At 46.4% G+C, this 16,178-nt stretch overlaps 1 protein-coding gene across 2 annotated transcripts in view; it reads right to left on the bottom strand.

The window, feature by feature from the left end:
- The window catches only part of SUFU (SUFU negative regulator of hedgehog signaling), a 101,150-nt gene extending 86,441 nt beyond the window's left edge, over positions 1–14,709 (bottom strand). For both annotated transcript variants that reach the window (XM_058543883.1, XM_058543884.1), the window contains exons 1-2: positions 14,384–14,709; positions 10,104–10,238 (exon numbers count right to left, since the gene is read on the bottom strand). In XM_058543883.1, the coding sequence (XP_058399866.1) occupies positions 10,104–10,238; positions 14,384–14,565 (317 nt within the window). In that variant the 5' untranslated portion in view covers positions 14,566–14,709. The remainder of the gene's footprint in view (positions 1–10,103; positions 10,239–14,383) is intronic.
- Between the last annotated feature and the right edge of the window lie 1,469 nt (positions 14,710–16,178).

Genomic DNA, 16,178 nt, shown 5'->3' with positions numbered 1-16,178 from the left:
TTCACAATTTGGAAACCCTAGCAGCCATGGGCCAGCTGAATTTAGAAAATAGCAACAGCCAGGTAGTGGGGAAGCCCTGGAAGACGTTAAGTCCCAAACTAAGGGGACTCACACGAGACAGAAGCCCTAGGCACACCAGGGACGGCATCACTCATGATGGATTGTTTACAGAAATCATCGTGAGAACACATACAGGATCGCAAACAAAAGGTGATAGCATTAGGAATGATTTTTTCTTCCCTTCTCTAATTTCCAACATTTTTGGTAAAATGGTTCAACTGTCTTTATAAAAGAAAAAAGCACATTTATAACTAAAAAGTGACAATAATAATGGATGGAAAGGAAAAGCACAGGCCAGGAAAGTTTTGGATTTTGGAAAGTCTTCTTGATGCCGGTTCAACTAAGACAGTTTGCGGTCTGGCTGGGGCCTCAAAAGCCTGGTGTACTCAATTCTCATCTAAGTCAAGGTTAAGCTCGCTAGGGTCTGGAGTGGACAAGTTTGTACACTGGCCTTCCTACAGTCTCTACTGGAGGGTACAATCAATCTTGAACCTTGGGATTGAGGCTGTAGGCCCCAGTACCAGCTATAGACTTTATGGAAGACATCACCACTGGGGAAAAGAAGATATAGAACTCGTGAGCCAGCCCCAGTTAGAACCAACAGAGACGGAGGAATTCAGATGTGGACCCAGCATCCACTCACAGGAACTAACTCACATAATGGTTGGAGAAGTGACCAAAAGGAAAATATGCCAGAAAACATAATCAGCCCCACTGTATGAACCCATGATGTGAGAAAAAGGGTATATGTGGTCAGGGGTGAAGTAGGGAGTGGGAGGAGGTGAGGAACAAAAACGAAGATATGTCACCCAAAGAAGAGATACAGATGGCAGATGAGCATATAAAAAGATGGGAACTGCAAATTAATACAACAATGAGATACCACTCTACGGCTATTAGAATGGCTAAAAAAAAAACAAAAAACTGACAATACCAAATGCTGGTGAGAACACAGAACAAGAGGAACTCTAATTCACTGCTGGTGAGAATGCAAAATGGTACAGCCCGCTTTGGAAGACAGTTGGCAGTTTCTTACAAAGCTAAACATAGTCTCACCATACGATCCAGCAATTTTACTCAAATGAGTTGAAAACTTATGTCTGCACAAAAACCCACATATGAATGTTTATGGCAGCTTTATTCCAAATAGCCAAAAACTAGAAGCAATCAAGATGTCCTTCAATAAGTGAATAGATAAACTATGGTACATACATACAATGGAATATTACTCAGTGATAAAAGGAAATGAGCTACCAAGCCATAAAAAGACATGAAGGAACCTTAAACGCACACTGCTTAGTGAAAGGAGTCAGTCTGAAAAGGCTACATACTGTATGATTCCAACTGTATGACATTTTGGAAAAGGCAAAACTAAAGAGACAGTGAAACAATCAGCAATTGCCAGGGGTTTGGGAGGAGGCAAGAAAAGATACAGTGGCCAAGCACAGGGCATTCTTGGGCAGGAAACTGTTCTGTATAATACTCTAATGGTGGGTACAGGACAGGTGTTTGTCAAGACCCATAGAATTGTATAACACAAAAAGGGAACCTAAATGTAAACTAGGAACATTAATTAATAATAATGTATCAGTACTGGTTCATCAATGGTAACAAATACACCACACTAATGCAAGATATGAATAATAAGAGAAACTATAAGCAGAGGAGAGAAAGGGTATATGGGACTTCTTTGTACTATCTGTTTAATTTTCTGTAAACCTAAAGCTTCTCTAAAATATAAAGTCTAGGGGCCAGCCCCATGGCATAGTAGTTAAGTTTGGGGCACTCCGCTTCGGTGGCCCAAGTTCATGGGCTGGGATCCCGGGCGGGAACCTGCACCACTTGTCAGCCATGGATGTGGCAGCGACCCATATAGAAAATAGAGGAAGATGGGCACAGATTTTAGCTCAGGGCTAATTTTCCTCAGGAAAAAAAAAGAGGAATATTGGCAACAGATGTTAGCTCAGGGCAAATCTTCCTCAGGAAAAAAAAAAAAGTTTATTAATTCAAAAAAATCATTATAGAACTTAAACTGTTAAAAAAAATGACAATCTGCATTGATACATGGACAGAGGGAAAAATATCCTCTGCAGGGTGACAATACATCTTTATATCAGAACAGAAATCCTTCCCAGATTGGCACTGTAGACACCCCAGCTAGATGGTGAGGGTACTCCCAGCTTTGAAGTGTTCCTCATTTCCACCCCCTCTTCCCTCTGAGAGAATGATCAGATAGTCCATACATCCTGGTCAAGACATGCTCTGAGCTGTTGGAATGCTGCACACATCCCTGGCCACACAAGAAGCATGACCATGTGAACTGGATGTCCAAGCTGCAGAAGCCCTGACTTGAGAGATGACCCAGGATCCTGTCACCTACTCTCCTGTTTCACCCTCTTGCCGTTATCTAGCAGGTATCTTCTCTGCAAAACTCCTTCAACATCCAGCTCAACATTTCCCCTACAAAGCACTTCTTGCTTAACTATTCACACTCCATTAATCCAAGATACCTTTGAACTGAGGTGCATAATTGTAATGGAGGTCTCCAGGCCCCGCCCCCTTCTCTCTCTGCACAGGTGAAGGGAAAGGTGAGGACTGCTGTAGCCAGACTGCCTGGGTTTATAGCCCAGCTCCAGCTGGCTGGGCTGGGAGGATAAGTCCCTTAACAACCCTGTGCCTCAGTTTCCTTGTAAAATAAGATTAATAATACCTATCCCACAGAGCTGTTGTGAGGATTAAATGAATTTATATAAAGCACTTAGAATAGTGCCTTGCACACAGTAAGAGCTTTAAGTGTTTGCAATTATTATTACATGTTTTAAGTTTCTTGAAGCATGGAAGATCACAGGGTGAGGGCAGACAGCCTCAAAGCCACAGAAGTCAGGCAAAGCCAAAAGCTGCTCCCAGCCCCAATCCTCGTTGTCTCCTTCTTTCCCAGGGACTTTGCCATCTCTTACCAAGCAGATGTTGGGTTTTTCAAGGACAGGGGTAGGTATGACTTCTCATTGTCCCTGTCCCCGCTCATCAGAACGCATCATCTTCTCCAGTGTTCCCCTGTACCAGGGACTCAACAGAGCTCTGATAGTGCAGTGTGTTGCACAGCCCAATGCTCTGTGGCAGAGAGCTCGGCAGGCAGGTCAGCGAGCTGCAAAGGTATGTGCAGCGGTGAGGAGAGCATTCCTACGGGGCCCAGATCAGGAGGACAGATCACTCCACACATATCTTAGGACCGGACATCAGGACTGAGCTACTGAAACAGGAAACGTAGCTGACTGGGATACCCTAGAGGCAGGATGGAGGAATGAACTTAGGAGTCAAAGGCCAAAGTCCAGAGTCAGAACCTCTGAGTCAGAACACTGGGCAAGGGAGATGCTGGCAAACCCAGACCCAGAACATGGCAGGCATGCGGACGAGCACTCAATATGGAAGAGGCCGCAATGTGGAAGATGGGAGCCTAGAAGTGTGGGCAGAACAGGGAAGAATCTTGGGATGAGAGATCCGATCATGTCAAACCCATAAAGCCTTCCGAGTCTCTGCAGGAAGAAAAGGAAATCTCTCAGTGTTAACCAGTGCCACTCTGGCCTGGCAGTCCCTCCCCAATGATCAAGCCTCTCAGACGTTCTAAAGTGAGTTTGACTGGGTCAGCTCAACGAATCTCTTCCCAACTCTCCCCTTGCTGCTGGGAGACTCTTTGAATTGGAGAATTTGGAATCCCTACCCCATGAGGAAGAGATAACCCATGCTGCAAATGAAATGTTTTAAAAAGGATGAAGCCATGTACCCAGAGATCTGCTGGGAACCCCACAATGCCTTAGGTCCTCCTGTGGTTACAAAAGAAAAGGAATTCTCAACCTTTCAAAATTCAGAGATCTGGGGCCTGAAATCCAACCCAGAATGGTGGTTTCAGCTTCAGAGAGAGCTCTAGCCCTGCTGCTGGACCTTATTCCCAACCTGGGCCAAGACCAAGGGCGCCCCACTCTTTCTAGGTGGCCCACATCCCCTGCCCTTAGCAGAGAGCACTACCATTTCACACAAACAGCAATCCTGAAACTAAACACTCTGAGATGAAAGGGAGGGACCAAAGCTTCAGGGAGGCCTGCCTCCAATGAGCCTACAGAGCACTTCTTCAGCCTGCTGTGCCCGCTGAGGGCAGGGTCAGGACCTGCCATCTGTGGGTGGCTTAGAGAAGCATTCCAGTTGTCAGATTCAGGGGAGCTTTGGGAAGAAAGCAAAGGGCCAACCAGAGGAGGGACCATACTCCCAAGACAGGTGTTATGGCAAAGGCAGGATTTCCACTGGAAACCCCAGGAGATGAAATGGCACATTAAAAAGTTCCTGCAAACCAAGCTTTGAGGAGGGAAAATCAGCATTTCCCAACTGCAAGGGACCAAGGCCACACAAAACAAGAAGTGGAAAAGTTAATCTGTATCCAGTGTTCTAATAAATAACTCATTCGTGCAGAGCCCAGCTGAGAGGAACCTGAAGGGAAAAGGAGGGTCTCTGCCAATCCAGGAGAGGCAGCCACAGAAAACCAGTCCATAGCAGTTCCAGCCCTAAGGGGGGCACGAACAACTCCACACTCCGTGGACATACCCACCAAGAAGCCAGCGTTTGTGCGGCAGAGCCCAGATCGACCGTGGCGGTAGAGGTGAGGTGTGGGCCCTACCCTGTGGAACTGCCAGCCTTCGGGCCAACGCCACACAAAGACTGTCTTTGGAACCAGCCTGATGTGTACAGCAGATGACCTGCCCTGTGGAATCCCACCAGGGAAGGTTGCCTGAGATCACAAACACACTCTGAAACTAGCCGGCCTCTCACACCTTGGTTAGGCCCCCTGTAGTTTGGGTCCAGCCAGGGCTGCTGGCAGTACTGCGGGCGGCCAGAAATCCTCATGAAGAGCAGTGCTGAAGCCACCTCTTCCACAGCCCTACAAATCCCCACATTCCAGTCCACAGCTGCCTGGCCATAAAGGGAGGGGCCAGAGCCGCAGGCTTCCGACAAGCACTCGGCAGCTGAAGCTCAGCTGTCTCACACCTCCCAAGTCCAGGGGAAGAGCAACAGGACAGCCTCTGCCATTGAAGTCAGTTGGGGGTAGCCTTGGGGTTCCTAGAAAAGCACTCCATTCTCCCCTGTGGCTGCTCCAAGCTGCAAGTTGTTCCATCTCTCCAACTTCAGAAACAGCCTCTTAAGAACATTTTAATCCAAATAAGTGCTCTCTTGTCCTGTTTCCTTTAGTGAACGTGAACAGGGAAAGAACTTGGTGGAACCGGCCATCCCAGGGCTCATCCACTCAGCTTGCTCTTCACCCATCTTGGGGCTACCAGGGTGGGGCTCCCCTCCTGCCTCCAAAGCAAGCCTGCCAAGAGCAAGAAGAAATGCAGGGGACCCCTGGGCTTCTGGTTGTCCCTATCCTCAACAAGCTGTGAGGAGAAGGAAAGATCTTAATGGGAGAAGGTACACAGGAGGCATTTAATAAATGCTGTTGACTGATTAAAATGGAAAGGCAATACAGCATAGTGGCTAAGAATACGGGCTTGGCTTCTAATTTACCAGTTAGTGTGGTAAGTTCTCTAAGCCTAAATTTCTTTATCTATAAGCAAGAGGTAATAAGAATTCCTTATGTCACAGAATTACTATGAGGATAATATAAAATGGTAATTTTACATAAAGAACTTAGCACTAACCTGGAATATAGTAAAAACTAAAAAAAAAGGTTGCTTATATTATTATCTTAAAGACAGACAATGCCCCATACATTCCTTTTTCCCAATCATGAGAGAAAGCACAGAATAGTGGGGATGTCAGGAGACCCTGCCGCTCTCATGAACTTGCTGAATGCCCTTCAGCAGCCGTACTTTCCTCAACTGTACAACTGAGGGAGATGGACTAGCTCAGTGCTTCCTATTTGTCTGTGACAATAAAAAATACTGAATCATATTTTAAAAAAAAAGCTCCTCTTTTCAATTCTCTTTCAATTTTTCTAATCATGCCTAGGGTCAGGTTCTATTGGTCTTAACAAATCTTTTTGTGTGTGTGTGAGGAAGATCAGCCCTGAGCTAACATCCGATGCCAATCCTCCTCTTTTTTGCTGAGGAAGATTGGCCCTGGGCCAACATTCGTGCCCATCTTCCTCTATTTTATATGGGACGCCGCCACAGCATGGCTTGACAAGCAGTGTGTTGTTGTGTGCCGAGATCCTAACCTGCAAACCCCCCGGCCTCCGAAGCAGAGCCCCTGCACTTAACTGCTGCACCACTGGGCTGGCCCCAGGATATCTTTTTAACACCTCTCTCATACTAGCTAATCTCTCGAACAAAGAGAAAGCTGCCCTCACTCTTAGAATCTTCTGCGACAAGCCACAGTATTAATCTAGAATTTAATAACATTGCTTTGTTATCACTGTGTTTATTTCCATAATTACCTTTAAATTACTGGTTTTCATATATGGTAGTGACTTAACTTTTAAAAATATATTTATACCAGCTTTTAAAAAGGGAGAGAACACAAAGTAGATAATATACTACAGGTGGCAAAAATTATGCAGGTGGCACCAGAAGTTTTGGAAACACTGGGCTAGAAGATTTTGAAGCCCCTCTCAGTCCTCAAAGTGAATGTTGGTGCCCTAGAGTGGCAGGCTGCAGATCTCACCCCAGCCTCCTTCCTTCAAGGGTCCCCTCGAACTTCACCTCCTCCCTGGAGCTTCTTCTGATCCAGCAGCCTGACTAAAAGTCACTCGTTCCACTCTACCCCCAGAACATGTTCCACATCCATGGATTGTAGCATTTATTATGCAGTACTGTGACCGTCTCCTTACATTTATCTCCCCTCTAGAATATGAGCTCCTTGAGGTAAAAATTATGTCTTGGCATTTTATGGCATTTTACATCTATTACAACCTTCTGTGTCTGGTACAAAATAGGTGCTTGATGAATGTATGCTGAATAAATGAACCAATGCTTCTGCCCTTTTCTCACTAACTGAGAAGACAAAAGACAGCAGAAGAACAGTGCCAGAGATTCACTCGTCATAATTCCAATTCAACATCTCCTAGTACTTAAGCTGGATGGTAGACCACTCACCCTTCTGACCTCAGCTTCAAGCACTAAATTAAATGAGAATCCATGAATCTGTTTCAAAGAGGCCTCGCCACATGAAATGTTTGGAAAAGCAAACTTTTCTTCAAGAAACTTACCAGGATTGAGAAGAGACCATTCACACCAGCACAAGGCCAATTACAAAGGTACTTTTGACTTCTGCAATATAGACCAGAACTGGGTAAATATCCAAGAACATTTCTTCCATGTCCTTCTAGTGACAGGATTTAATACCAGAAACACTAGGCTTGAGTGGTGAAGTGAAAGCCCAAATAGAGGTCTCACTGTTGTCATAAATGACATATGAATATCAAAGAGCTTAATCATATAGAAATGATACACATATATGGGGTATGTTAAACAAAGGAAGGCCCCCTTTCAAATTCAGAGGTTGTTCCTTCTGAAATAGAAGGCTTTCTCAATTATGTTCTTTATGTCATTTTGGGCCTTGGACCCATACCTGATAAGCAGGTAGACTGTAAGAATCTTTAAGCCACGTAGGAAATGGTATTCTTTTAACTGGAATAAATTTGTCATCAAGAAGGTACAGACTAGCTGCACTAAATACCCTCTGCAGGTTCTTATTAAAAATATAAATTAAAGTCCAGCACAGTCCTTTTACTCTCTGCATCTGTTTGCTATTCTGTCTCCATTATTAACACTGTCATGCAGGGTCCCCATTCAGGCAAGATTAATTCCCTGTTCCCAAAGCCTTCTGTGACACTGCAATGGATACGTCTGGAAGCCTGTAAAGGCAGGCCCAGGTATTGCTCCCCACACGTGATCAGTAAGGAGATGAGGCCTGGGCCTCTGAGCTTAACAAAAGAGAAGAGGAAGTTGGGTTGGGCCTGTGATCAGAGAGGTGGTATAGCTCAGTGGTTAAGAGCTCAGACTTTGGACTCAGACAGCTCAATTCAATCCTAGCTCTTTTACAGCCTAGATGTGTGACTTTTCTTTTTTTTTTTTTTTGTGAGGAAGATCAGCACTGAGCTAAGATCTGATGCCAATCCTCCTCTTTTTGCTGGGGAAGATTGGCCCTGAGCTAATATCCGTACCCATCTTCCTCTACTTTATATGGGACGCCGCCACAGCATGGCTCTACAAGCAGTGCGTCAGTGTTCGCCCGGGATCCGAACCGGCGAACCCTGGGCCGCTGCAGCGGAGTGTGTGCACTTAACCGCTTGCGCCACCAGGCGGGCCCCTAGATGTGTGACTTTAAGCAATTTATTTAACTCCGTAAGGGACTAGGTTTCCTCATCTATAACACAGAGACAACAAAAGAACCTGATAAGATTGTAAAGCATCTGACACAATGATATGGAAGACAGTAAGAACTAAAACACAGTGGGGTAGGGAGACTATTATCATCTTCTTCATCTTCAAATCATCATCTCCAGAATCAGCCTCTTATGCTGGGGCAGGCCAGGAAGAGCCCTGCTACTCAACCTACACATGCTAAGCAGCCACCACCCAGATACCAAAAAGATGGTATAAGGGGCAAAAATGATAGGACAAAAGCAAAACACAGAAGAGGATATGATAATAGAAATAGAATCAGTTCTTGATTAACCATGCTAATGAAGAGGAGGGAAGACTACATTTAAATTGAAGAAAAGAACCCCTTCCTCAACAGAGTATAGATGGAAACAAAATGTTTTTTTTTAAATTATTGATAGTAGCTTATTGGAGTACGTGATATAATTGTTTGAGAGACAACAGAGCAGAGTCATGAAGAGTATGGACTCTGGAGCCAGACTGCCTGCATTAGAATCCTGGCTCCACGACTTCCAAGCTGTGTGACCCTAAGCAAGTTATAGAATCTCTTTGTGTCTCAGTTTCCTCATCTGTAAAATGGGGCAAATATTAGTACCTACCAGTATTAGACAGTTGTGATGAAAATAAAACTAGTTAATACATATACATATAAAGTGATTAGAAGAATACCTGTTTCATAATCAATTCTTAATAAATGTTAGCTTTTATTATTATTACTGTTGCTGTTATTGTTTTAGCTGATTTAATACTAAGTTGATTATGTTTAACTTAATATTAAAATTTGTTTAAATTCAGTAATTATAGAGGGAAGTAAGGGAGGCAGGTAGTAGGTTTTAGAAGTGTCCAGGGCAGCAAATGGAAGACAGACTAGGGTAAAAAAAATGTACTGTTGGGCTGGCCTGGTGGTGCAGCGATTAAGTGTGCATGTTCCGCTTTGGTGGCCTGAGATTCGCAGGTTCGGATCCCGGATGCGCACCAACGCACTGTTTGTCAAGCCATGCTGTGGCGGCATCCCACACAAAGTAGAGGAAGATGGGCATGGATGTTAGCCCAGGGCCAATCCTCCTCAGCAAAAAGAGGAGGATTGGCATCGGATGTTGGCTCAGGACTGGTCTTCCTCACAAAAAAAAAAAAAATGTACTGTGGGTAATCTGAGCACAGATAACTGCAGGTTAAAAGGAAGTAGGTAACATCAACACAGGGATAGATATGCATATATTCATAATAAAGCAAATACAGTAAAATGTTAATGATAGAATCTAGGTAGTGGGTATACGCGTGTTCACTGTAAAATTCTCTCAACTTTGCTTCATATTTAAAATTTTTCATAATAAGCTAGAGGGAAAAAAAGGAGTAGACTTAGAGGCATCAACCCAAGTTCTGGGTCATAGCTATGCTGCCTGTCCTCTGAGCTCAAACACCAGAGCAAGCTTGGAAAAACCTGATGGTTTTGGAACTCTTGCTCATCATTGACATTTTCCTGCACCAGATAAGCAGAACTCAGGTGCTGACCTGGACAGACAGAAGCAGAGGGCAGAAACCCAGAAGTTCCACCTGAGAAGTGCCAACCTCACAGGACTACGACATTAACACCCCTGCTCAGGAAAACCTCAGAAATAAGGTTCAAGGTGAAGGAACGGGGAGGTGGAGGGTGGGCAAGTGGCACACACTCACTCATGGACCCTGCTGTCGCCATAAAGATCACTTAGGCCGAAGCTGATGTAGTGCCAGTGCTCGGGGATGTTGGCAGAAGGGCTCCCCATGTTCCTGTACATGCTGACGTAGTCCAAGGGGTCTGGGCCACCCAACCTGCAAAAGACAAAACAAAAGGGTGAGCCTGAAAGCAGACAATGTGAAGCTAAGGGGCTCTGCCTTACAAAGCTAAAGGCCCCATCCTGGAGGAACCTGGGGCAAAAGATAACTAAAGGGAGGCCACACCTCTCTGGGATAAGACCAAGGGATGGGCAGCTGGAGTCTGCCCAATTCCACAAGCACAAGAGGCTCCCTTCTATCCCCAACAGGCAGGCTTCTTTTAGAAATAAAACAGACCAAGTGGTTGCCCCTTTTGCTTCTTTCTGTTTCAAATTACCAATCCCAAATGGGACTGGCAGGGATTATCTCTCCTCCATGGTTCCTGTAAACACACCAAGCATCGAGGCAAGAGGTGCATCAACCAATTGGCCTCTGTTGAAACACCATCCTGAGCATCCCCAATGGGCATTGTTCCAGCTAATTCCTGAAAGACTAGATTGTGCCCTATGTTAAATACAGTTTGTTCTAAACAAACCCAATGCCTCCAGACCCCAGCCCACGCCCCATGGACTAAAGCTAGTCTTTTATCACGCGAGTGACAAAGGCCAAACTTAGGCTAGCTCAGCTCTGCACAGAGAACTGCAGCAGGAGCCAGGCTGAACCCTGCGAGCGCCTGCATCCGGAAGATGATCCCAGGAGACTGCCGCCTCAAAGGTAGAGCTGAAACATTAAATGATTTGGGGCCTCTGTGGACCATGTTAAACTTCCCCCATAATTCCAACAGAGAGGCAGCTGAGGAAGAGATTCAGTCATTATTTCACTCTGAGGATTTAATTCAATAAGGGTTCCCTTTAGTAGAGTAATTAGCGCTCTTTAAAAAATATCCTGCTTTTCTTCAGAATGGATAGGGAAACTTGGTAGATTTGAGAAACAGACTAAATGGAAACCATCAGTGGAGGGAAGTCTGCATTTAGCCCACAAACACTCTGCATTTGAGATGCCTTGGCCACATGACTGTTCCACAGACTGTAAAAACTTTGCCTGCCACTGGGACATTGATGGAGTGTGCTTTGCAATTGGGATCGTATGCTGAAAAGACGTTAACAATCAAATAAAAGACATGTTACATGTGATCCCAGCAAGCATGACAGTACCATGCAATTTAAACACTATTTAAAACCAGTAGGTCTGGTTTCATCCTCTTTTGCCAGAATATTATTTGCCTTTGTAGAAATCCTTATTCTCTGCTAGGAAACGCTAAGTTATTTATAGAACTTGTAAGAAAGTCACTACAAATAGCTTAGAATCTCAACAGAGTGGATTAGGAAAAGGGGCAAATCTCCATGTCTTTCCTTAACTCTGATTTTGCCAAATCATTTGACTAATTCCACAACCAGTTAGATTTAGAAAAGTTTGTCAGGGGAAAGAGGCAAGAAAAGGGAAGCTCTCCCAGGAAGGACCCCATGAAACTGCAGAACTCTGGAAAAGATGGGAGTGACTGCAGGCTTCATATCCGCTCCAGCTTCCTGCTGCATATTCTCAGTCTTGCCCCTCCCTCAGCTGAGGTCCATCCAGCAACAAGTGGCAAAACTATGTCCACTCTTCCATGCTCCATCTGTGACCTCACTGCAGCTCTCTTTCTGGCCAAGTCTCCCAGGAGGTATTGCATCAAGGAGAGAGGCTTTACCTTAAAACCCCACTGCAAAGAATGACCAAGAGTCAGACAAAATTAAGCTAGTCCCCAAGCACAGACTGTAATATTCTACTTACTCAGAGACCTGACGGGAAGCAGACGAGTATACAGAAAATAATCATATTTTGCACTTAGAGAAAGATGTTATTCAAGGACCCAGAGCATCCCTCAACTTAATTCCTACAACACTTAACTCTGCAGGGCAGGTACAGGACTGGAGTGGCCCCAGAGCACAGGCTCTGCCTCTCTGCTTCTGCTCCCTGCTCACTAAAGTCTCCGCTTTCAGCCAGGATGTCCCTGCTGGCCAAGGACCACTAGCCAAAGAGCCACCCTTCTGTTGCAAGAAAAGGAATCCCAAGGTAACCTGGCCCACAGCCAGACCCAGGCAGCCTCAGTCTGTCATCCTGCCATGAGAACTGAAGAGGCCTTGTGGGACTCCAAATGTGAGGGATATCAATGAATTAATTTCAGGATCTTAATTACGCAACCCCCTTTGAATCTTAGAAAGAATCATTTGCTGAGCTGTCCCCTCTTACGTTTTTCTTCATCTAGGCAGCATTTCTAATTTCACAATCCTTTTTAGTCATCATTACATGCTGGCCCATCTCTGGCCTTCATCATTCACCGAGTCTAGACCATTAACAAGTTTGCAGCAAGAAGAAGAAAAAAAGTTGCCCAAACCAGTCTTAGTCCTTTGCACATGCTTCAATACCTTTTACACACAACTCTATCCTTCATGGCCAGTTGGGTGACATAAAAACAGTTGCCCAAGTCCGTGTAGGGATTTCTCCCTACACTCAAATGCGGCCTGAAAAAACAGTATGGCAGAGGCAGGCCCACTTTTCTCATGACACAATCCAACAGAGTTCATCACAATACATATTTAAATATAGAGGTGCAATTAGAATGGGTGATTAAGTTATCAAGAGCTGCTTTTCACTCAGAAGCTCTCTTCAAAAACTCCTCTCAACCAAAGAACAGTGTGCTTGCCAGAAAGAACTGTACCACTGGCCACACCTCCTCCGGCTACCAGACAGAGACAGGCTGCTCCTCGTGGCCCTCCCTAAGCAGCAGGTGGCTGGTCCTCAGGCCCTCCACACTGTCAGCCTCTTCACATCCTCCCATCGACACAGGGAGCTGGCCTCAGCCCTATCCAGCCTAGCTTCTGCCATCTCTGGAGGAAGTAAGAGGTTGTCATGTAGGAGAAAGACTCAGTCTTAAAGGGAAAGGTAATCAGCAAAGACATCCCCTTCATTCACTTCTACCTTGAGTCTACCTACCCCCTCTGCCACAGGCCAAGCAGATACCTGAAAAGTCTTCCAGGATTCAACAAAGGGACCATCTAATACAATGCTTGCATGAATGTGGTTCTGGACAGATTCAACCAATTCTTGTCAACTTTTGGTCCAGAAAGACCATGAAGACAGGCTCTTTTCCAGAGTCCCCACAACACCTGTTTTGCCCAGAGGCTGCAGGAAGAGACAGGTTGCAAACAGGAATGAGAAACTAGAAAAGACCATTCCTACCCCAAGGGCAGCCCATCTGTAAACAGGTCTAATCCTTAACAGAGCTACTTGAGGGTTACTCTCAGCTTCCCTGAGACACTGCTGCCTAAATCCTAAAGTTCGTGGCCAGGAAGTTCCTCTTAACATCACACTGCACTTCTTTCCTCTTTGTCTAACTCCCAGGTCTTCATCATTTACCGAGGTCTCCTTCAATCCTGACCCAAATCATGGATCTCCCTGACCCTGCCTGCCTCTGTTCTAGCCAATGACCTAAAGCAAAGCAGCTGCAGAGCCAGAGGAAGCTCTGCATGGAGAAAGAGAACTGTGCAGAGTAAGCAGAAAGTTTATCAGGAAAAGTTGCCCGGTGAAACTTCAAACGCAAAAGCATTGCACTGATATGATGTCTGAGCTCACTGGGAAGTATCAAAACGAGACCTCCTCCTCATCTCTTCACAAGCACGACGCTCACAGCTTGCTCCCCTCCTAACCCACAGGAGAGCCCGGGTCCCCAGACCGGCCCCAACCCTATGCTGTCTCGTGCCCTTTGAGCTCCTCCAGCCCGGCTCCTCCAAAGCTCTCTCATATGCTCCCCAGGCCCCGCCTCGCCTCCCTCATCCCGCTTCGGCCGCCCCTCCTTGGCTTCCCCTCGCCCACTAATGACCCCCTACAGGCGCCCCCTCCTTTCACCACGTTTACAGTTCCCTCTCTCCTACCGTTCCCCTCTCAGCTCCTACACACACCCCCAATTCACTTTATTCTCCTAATCTCAGTTAACCCTTCAGCCTTCCCTCCTTCGTTAACCCTTCGCTACCCACAGGCTCCGTTAACCCCTTTGTCCCCATTCGCAATTTGAGCCTTAACTCCTTCCCTCGCAGCAGGAAGCCCTCCTTCCAGTGCTTTAACCATTCTCTGTCTCCTCCTCCAACCTTGCAAATTACTTCGCCCCCGGCGCTTTAACCCTGCCCAGCCCGCCCCTGTCCGTCTCCCCGCGGCCCAGGGCATACCAGTACTTGACGATAGCGGTAACCTGGAGCGGGTTTGGCTGGTCAGGGTAAAGGCGGCGGCACTCTCCGTAGATGGCGTGCAGTCCCGGGGGGAAGAGCGAGGCGAAGGCCGGGGGGGCAGTAGGGCCAGGGGCCGGGGGCGCGGTGGGGCCGGGGGCGCCACTAGGCCGCAGCTCCGCCATCGGGGCGTGTAGGACGCTGGGGAAGCCAGGGAAGGCGGACGAGGCGAGAGCACTGACGCGCCAGCGGCGGACTCCGTGGGTGCGACTCCCCGAGGCGACGGGGGCTGCAGCGAGGTGTAGGCTTCGCGCCTGCGCACGGCGCACCGTCCGCCCTGGCAGTCGCCGCCGCAGAGACCGCCAGAGGGTGCCTCGGCGGCCGCGGGGCGCTCAAGGGGGCGGGGCGCCGGCGCGCCCTATCCCAGCATCCATTGGCTAGTGTCTGTGCCAGTCACAGGTAGGGAAGGCGTGACTTGACCATAGGTCCCGCCTCCCTCTGCCTGCGTTTGGGGTGTCCCAAGGCTCTTGGCCTCCCCCTAGTGTTAGGAGGAACCTAGACTTAAATAGAGATGTTGCGGCATGCTTCTGAGGTGCTAGGGTCTCACGAAAGCCGTGGAAAGTGCACCGACGAAAGGCTTCTCACTGTTTTGCTGACACGCTGCTAACAAGGATTTAAATATAAATCTGACAATAGATTGATTCATTCGTCCGTGTGGCATTAGTTTTATTTTATTATTATTATTTTTTTTTGTGAGGAAGATCAGCCCTGAGCTAACATCCATGCTAATCCTTCTCTTTTTGCTGAGGAATACCAGCTCTGAGCTAACATCTATTGCCAATCCTCCTCTTTCCCCCCCCCCCAAAGCCCCAGTAGATAGTTGTATGTCATAGTTGCACATCCTTCTAGTTGCTGTATGTGGGACGCCGCCTCAGCATGGCCGGAGAAGCGGTGCGTCCCTGCGCGCCCGGGATCCGAACCGGGGCCGCCAGTAGCGGAGCATGCACACTTAACCGCTAAGCCACGGGGCCAGCCCCTGGCATTAGTTTTAATAGATAACAAATCTGAACGTTACCTACCGTCTTTGAATGTCCATTGACTATATCGACTGACACTAACACCGCCAAATTCAGGGGTCATATTTTGAAATACCTATTTTGGAATTCTGTCAGAAAGTAACAAGAGTTAGGTAAACTAGGATCGATTAAAAAGACTTGGTAATTATTTAAAAAATGCTTTTAGTGAAGATGACAATCTCTTTTTTCTTCTGTTTTAGGCAGATGTCTGCAGATTACTTTGAGGAACATCATTATCTACTGTGGCCTGCCCTTCCCCATTACCTTGGCTCTCTGTAACTGGAAAAAAAGTTAATTTCGAAGGCACTGAGTTGGGAATTACTTTCCTGTTTACAATAACTTTTCATATAGTAATGTCTTCCACTCAATGATCTGGAAATTCCAAGAGAAAGGGATAGAAGGGAGTCCTGCTTACCAGTACTATTAACTAAAAGATCCCTGCAGCTTGAAGGCGGGGAGGAAATAATCTAGAGAAGAATGCACTGGGCTCATTTGAAAGCAGTGACACATAACCTCTCTTCACCTCCATTTTCTCGCTCATCAATGTAAATTCTAGCTCCCCACGAAAATTAAAGAGATAGAGCAGTTTCTGAAGTTATTAGATGAACGATGTTTTAATAGCCAAAAAATCATCTATACCAGTAGCTTCAAATGCCAGTCTTCGGACCAATGTTAGCCTGTTGCAAAGTTCACACCTACCCAGGAAAAACGCGAAAAGCAAC

Source organism: Diceros bicornis, chromosome 6, assembly GCF_020826845.1.
Source record: "Diceros bicornis minor isolate mBicDic1 chromosome 6, mDicBic1.mat.cur, whole genome shotgun sequence".
In the NCBI taxonomy this organism is placed as follows: Eukaryota; Metazoa; Chordata; class Mammalia; order Perissodactyla; family Rhinocerotidae; genus Diceros; species Diceros bicornis.
Note: the sequence above shows the minus strand (reverse complement) of the source record. Positions and strands in the feature narration are given on the sequence as shown.